The sequence below is a fragment of the Epinephelus moara genome, chromosome 18 (genome assembly GCF_006386435.1).
Source record: "Epinephelus moara isolate mb chromosome 18, YSFRI_EMoa_1.0, whole genome shotgun sequence".
Taxonomy (NCBI): Eukaryota; Metazoa; Chordata; class Actinopteri; order Perciformes; family Serranidae; genus Epinephelus; species Epinephelus moara.
In genome coordinates this window covers 8,214,808-8,220,807 of record NC_065523.1, presented here as the reverse complement: position 1 = coordinate 8,220,807, position 6,000 = coordinate 8,214,808, and the positions used below count along the sequence as shown (strand labels likewise).

Below are 6,000 nucleotides of genomic sequence, written 5' to 3'. Positions count from 1 at the left end.
CTGCTAACGCTGCTGCCGGGATACAGCTGAGGAGGAGCCGGCTGCTAATGCTATGTACCGGGACACTGCTAATGCTGCTTGCCGTGCTGCTGTAGCTCAGTCGTAACTGTAACTGATGCTGAGACTCTACTGTGTGTGACAGGTAGACGGCAGTGGGTGGCGCAACAGGCTAAAACACAAATTCAAAACATAAACATGATTTGCGGACTGTAAAAATGCTTTTTAAATGCAAATATTCTGCCTGTACTATTGTTGTCCGTGAGATCAGTATGTTATATGAACATTATTCCTTAGTCTCTGTGACATATTAGGAGGATTTTACAACTATTTGCTTTAGATTTCTTACATATAGCTCCTTTAATATATATTGCTGTTTAAGCATCAATAATTTTCTCCTCCAAACCACAGCTTTTACTTTCCAAAAAAACTACATTTTACAAGAGTACATTTGAACACATCATGGGAACAGTATAATGTACCTTCATCCTCTACTAATTTTTACCAAATAGAGTTTGAACGTGTCATTATGTAACTCAATGCAACCTCCGTTAGCTAACATTATCTAGCTCTTCTCTTGCTGATTTCAACGTGGAGCTGTTATTCACAATGTAGCATTATGAGGGAACAAATAGGGTGCATCCCCCGATGCCTTGATAGTGAGTTTACTGCATTCGTTTGTTCCAAAGGTGTCCTGGTAGAGATCTCTGTTCATCCCAAACACATTTTCTGTTGTGGCCAGGAGGATGGGACGCTATTAGTCTGGAGCCCTGCTTTTTAGCCTGAACTAAATTGATGGTACAGGACAGAAAAATCAACAGCCACTGCCATCAGTGAATGCCATCTTACTTGCTGATAGGTTGATGGCAGTCAGCAAGGACAGTATTTGGTTAAGCCAATAAATCAGTGCATCCCTATCAGAGAAAATGTAAGAAACTCAGTGCTTATCAAAATGTCTAAATGTTAAAATTCCCCAAACTCTCAATGTCTTGCTCTGATGTCTAAAGAAGCTGTAGACTTGTAAGAATATCAAGATGATAGTGGGCTGTAGAGGATGACATCAAAGGCAAAAGATGTGAGAGTCATGTTTTTCCAATTCTTCATGCTAATATTAACCACTAACCTTTAAGCGAAATATTTGATGGGAAGATTGATACCACTGTTCATTGGTTGGGTTCCACATAGTGAATTCCACATAACTCGTGTTTTCAAATTTTCCTGACCGAGAAATGTTTGGCACAGAACTCAGATGAATGAGCCAGTGATTACAAGGCATGAATGATGACAATCAGCTAATGCAAGTCTGACCTCAGTGCCTTAACTAACACTATGCTCCATTCATGTGACAGGAAATCTTTGTACTGGCGTTGGAGGGAAGAAGAAGAAGAAAATGATGTATGTGACCACAAAAAATGCAGGTAACAAAGCCGGTGCTGTGAAACTTGGTATTATTTGTCAGGCCCTGTAGTTACATGATATCCTTACGAATATAGTATAGTTCTTAACATGAGTGCATTTAAAAAGAAAACAAGGTTGTAAGTTTTGCCAACTTTATTGATTTTCATCATGTAAACTTTTTGTTTAATTTTTAAATGGACTAGATCCTTAACTTTTCTACAACTACATCAAGAGATTGTTGGAAATTCCTACCTGATTACTTGAAATTTCTTGCAAATTTCATCACTTGTAAGTAGGGATGTCAGTTTTGGTTAAATTTGCCTATGATAGCCTTCCATCCATTAAGTTATCGGTTAAAAATGTGAAATGAAGTACAAGAGGCCTTTCCTTGTAGTCCTGTGCTCCACTGACCCAGAGAGCTTCAGTACTACATTTCAAAGCACTAACATTATCCATTTAGAGGTGGTGAAATTTTGATGTGTTGCCTTATATTTTATTTTCTTCTGGTTTTGCGTTATTCTGCGGAAACATAGCGCTCACTGCCCACCTGCCAGTCTGCACTGGTTAGCTAACATTAGCCTTGCCCGCTTTGCACTGGGCAATGCCAAGGTCTGGTGGGAGTTAGCCAGCAGAGCCACTCACTGAGCATTACTGCGAGCAATACCATCCCCCCAGCTCATTTTGAGCCACTGAATCCCTTTAGCACTGTCTTCTATGTTAGTATCACTAGCCATGCTGACACTGTTAACGACACTAACAAAGCTTACAGTAGTTACCAATACTAAAGGGGGTTTGTGGGGGTTTGGTGGCATTACAAACAGAAATTGCCAAATCAGTGACATCATTTGCTAACAGTAGCTCCCAACACACCCAGGTGGTGCACAGTGCAGTAAACTGAAGAGTACAAAAATGATCCTGTAGACTGATGTGCATGACCAATTAACAATAATCTCGGCACCTAACCAATTAACAGTTAACCACTGACATCCCTACTTGTAAGAGAGCCACCAACTCCTGGTTAATTCATCAACAAACCTATACTCATGTCTTTTTAAAATGTAATGTCCTATTGTATCTCACTGTATTCAGGTTATCTTCTTTATACCTCACTGTAGGTGTTTCTAATTTGTGTATGCTTACTGTATTTGTCCCTATCAAAAAAAAACACATATGAAATTTTCCCCTGTGAAACAGTGACACTTATTCCTTCCACCTTCTTTCCTCTCTTTTTCCAACTCTTCTACTTATCTTTGTCATTGGTCTTTCCCTCTACCCTTTTTTCCATCCTTAAATCCTTCCTCTCTAAATTCCTCTCTCAGAGTTTGACAGACATGAGATATTGCTCTATGAAGAGGTAGCCAAGGTTCCACCTTTCAAGAGGAAAACTCTGATTTTGATTGGTGCTCAAGGTGTGGGGCGGCGGAGACTGAAGAACAAGCTTCTACTGAGGGATCCTTTACTCTTTGGCACCACCATTCCATGTATGTGATTTGATATATTAAAGTCATCTATTGTTAGGCACAATAAAGGTTTAATCCCTAGATCTCTGTGTAAACAGGAACATGTTGATACAGATATTACGTGTTCCTGACAGAAGATTATTCTGACAAACCAAAAGCTTCCTAAGGGGAATCAAAAAAGGGGGTGAAATGTATGTGTGTATAGATATGACTGTGTTTGTGTGTCTGTCTAGACACCTCCAGAAAGCCCAAAAAAGAAGATCGCGAGAATCGAATGTATGCCTTCACCAGCCGCAGCAAGATGGAGACTGACATCAAGAACGGGCGCTACCTTGAACATGGAGAGTACGATGGCAACCTGTATGGAATCAAGATCGACTCCATACATGAGGTGGTGGAGGCAGGACGCGTCTGCATACTGGATGCTAACCCTCAGGTATGTAGACATGCCACCACAAACACATTAGAAAGCAACTTAACACTGTGTTTTAGCATTAAAACTCCCCATACATAATTTAAAATGCATACAAAGCCAGACTCATACATCCCCGCCCCTGTAGCTGCCACACACCTACTGACACTCCCACCGCCCTCACAGCTCTATCAGATCAATGGTCCCGCCCCCTGCAAGTATTGTGAAACAGTTCAGTCCATCTGACAGAGGGGGTCAGGTGCATGAAGCGCAGAACTCACAAGTGCTGCTAATGTAAACGTGAGGCGGCCTGCAGCCTCAACACCACCTATCACCCACTTACAATGCAGTCCTGAGATCCCTCCCCAGACAGCTTAACACCCATTCATACCTGGAACCATCTTACCCTAACGATGCACATGACGGCCACATGGGTCAACGAGTCACATGTGACCTCAACGACTCTGTAATGGTTCACATCCACACAGGATTCAAAGCCTGAAACTCCCCTCCGGTCAGTTAGGACTGAAGAAGCCTCTTGGATGAGAGGTGAAACATCTTCAAGAAACTCAAGCAAATTCAGTTGCCTACGATATAGTACTTAGAATTCATTATTTACTCTCTTTTAGCTCCTTTTTGGGTCTCTACCAACTCTTGAGGGACATATCCGTCTCTTAAGCTGCTAAATGCTCCACGATGTTCACCAGATAGTCTCTAACTGTATCTGTTGGCAGCTTGGTGCTGGGCAGGTAGTGTGTAGTGGCGTCTTAAAGTTTTTTTCCACTGAAAACAGTTGCCTGCTGTGGGCCAAAATGAGGCTATGAAAATGGTAAGAGTGAACCAAAACAGTAAAGCGGTGAGCCATAACACTAAAACACTGGGCGCAGAAAGACTCTGTACTGGGGGAAAGGCTGAGCAGAGCTGGAGTGTTGGGTGATCATTCTTTGTGGGTTCATCACAAGAGGTGCTCATGGCACTTCCCCTCATGTGGTTCCATAAAGTAAATTCACATACACTGACTGCCCCCAAAAAGGGTTTGTTGTAGATACAGGGTCAAAAGATGCTCTGTAAATGTCATTGTATTATAGTGTCAGTCAGATACAAATAACTGTCCAGTGCAACTAGTTCCTACCGGCACCTTAGCAGCTCCATTCAGTCAGTTAAGTGTCATTTGACTGCTCAAGACCCATCTGACATCATCTGATGTTGTAGGAAAGTACAAAGCACTGCCTGGGAATTCCTTCTTTAAATGGTTCACACAGGGAGGATTTATAGCTTGGGGGATTGGGGGTAATTTTTTTCTCTTTTCTCTGTTCTCTATGCTATATGTTTTCCCTGTCCCTGCTGTATGAGAAAAGCCATCTGAGCGGCAACTTAAAGCTGACATTTTGTAACATTGGCTGGTAAAAGTTGCAGCGCTGTACATCTTACAAATCGAGCCACTCATTTCACCGTTGTTCAAGTCAAAGATATATTGTGAGCCAGTTGGCCTGAAACATGTCTTTGGACCACTGGTGTGCCTCAGTAATAATACTGTTACCTGTTTGAGGAGCCTGAGGTTAACAATGTTAACACTGACATCCCTGGCACTGCCAGTTACGCGACTCCTTTAGGGTTCAGCCAGGAGTCCATCGTGCTTGCATGCCCTCAAATCTGCATCATTGAAAATTGTTTTTATATGCTAGCAAGAGAAACTGCAACAGCAGAGGGGGCTCGTAGCCTTCTAGAGAGGGAGAGAGAGCAGGCCAGGTGTGTTGTCCAGGGCAGTAGTTGGTCTGTCTGACGAAGTGTTCGTGCCAGCCCTCCCGCATTCCACAGTTGTGCAAACAGCTGAAAACTTCCATGGGAGAAGAGAGGACTGGAACACAGAGTCAGAGAGAGCAAAGACAAATAGGCACACACATACATAGTCAACCTACAATCATAGACTGTAAAAATAATGGACGTAGCTGCTGTGATGTCACCTATTGGTTTGTGGACTCCTGTTTTGAAGCCTTGAGTTCAGCATTTCATCAGTTACCATCTCCGTTTTTGGGCCAGAAATGGCCATATAAAAATACACCCCCGCACAGTTGTCATGTTGGGGGAATTTTGCTTTAGGGAAAGAAATGTTGAAGAAACATGACAAATTAAGTTCTTCATTTAAGCCAAAGGGCTCAACGCTGTTAAGGGTAAGAATCCAGTATGCCTTTCTGCAGAGCAGTGAGATGACCATGTCACCACCTCTAGGAAAGGGTAGAGTTTTTTTCTGTTCCCCCATGATGGAAATTGATTAGACATTGCTCTAAACGTGTGCGGGGAATTTCCTAAATTGTAAGTGCTAAATTTAACAGAATTGATGGGAATACCCACAAAATTCCGGCCCTGCAGTTAGTCATGCAGTGTCACCAGCCAGGAATCTCCAGCTGTTGGAACTCTCAAAGACCCTTCTCCAATCTAATGTGTTTTTGTGTTCATGTTGTGCTCTAGTCTCTCAAGGTACTGAGGACCTCAGAGTTCTTGCCCTATGTGGTGTTCCTTCAGTCTCCAGAGTTCGAGGTGCTCAAGGCCATGAACCACTCAGCTGTAGAGGCAGGGGTGGTTCCTAAGACACTGACGGTAAGAAACACTTGTGGTGTGTTCATATACATGTGGAAAAAACCTACAGCTAAAGAAGCAGCATAAAACTCAATATAAATATTTCAAAGAAGAAGTCCTGTGATTACAATAACAATCCAATAAGAACATGCAAAA

At 42.4% G+C, this 6,000-nt stretch overlaps 1 protein-coding gene across 1 annotated transcript in view; it reads left to right on the top strand.

Moving 5' to 3' along the window:
- The window catches only part of LOC126405750 (MAGUK p55 subfamily member 2-like), a 28,428-nt gene that overhangs the window by 17,756 nt on the left and 4,672 nt on the right, over positions 1-6,000 (top strand). Inside the window, exons 10-13 of the mRNA XM_050069649.1 lie at positions 1,347-1,415; positions 2,715-2,876; positions 3,089-3,291; positions 5,737-5,865. Coding sequence (XP_049925606.1) covers positions 1,347-1,415; positions 2,715-2,876; positions 3,089-3,291; positions 5,737-5,865 — 563 coding nt within the window. The remainder of the gene's footprint in view (positions 1-1,346; positions 1,416-2,714; positions 2,877-3,088; positions 3,292-5,736; positions 5,866-6,000) is intronic.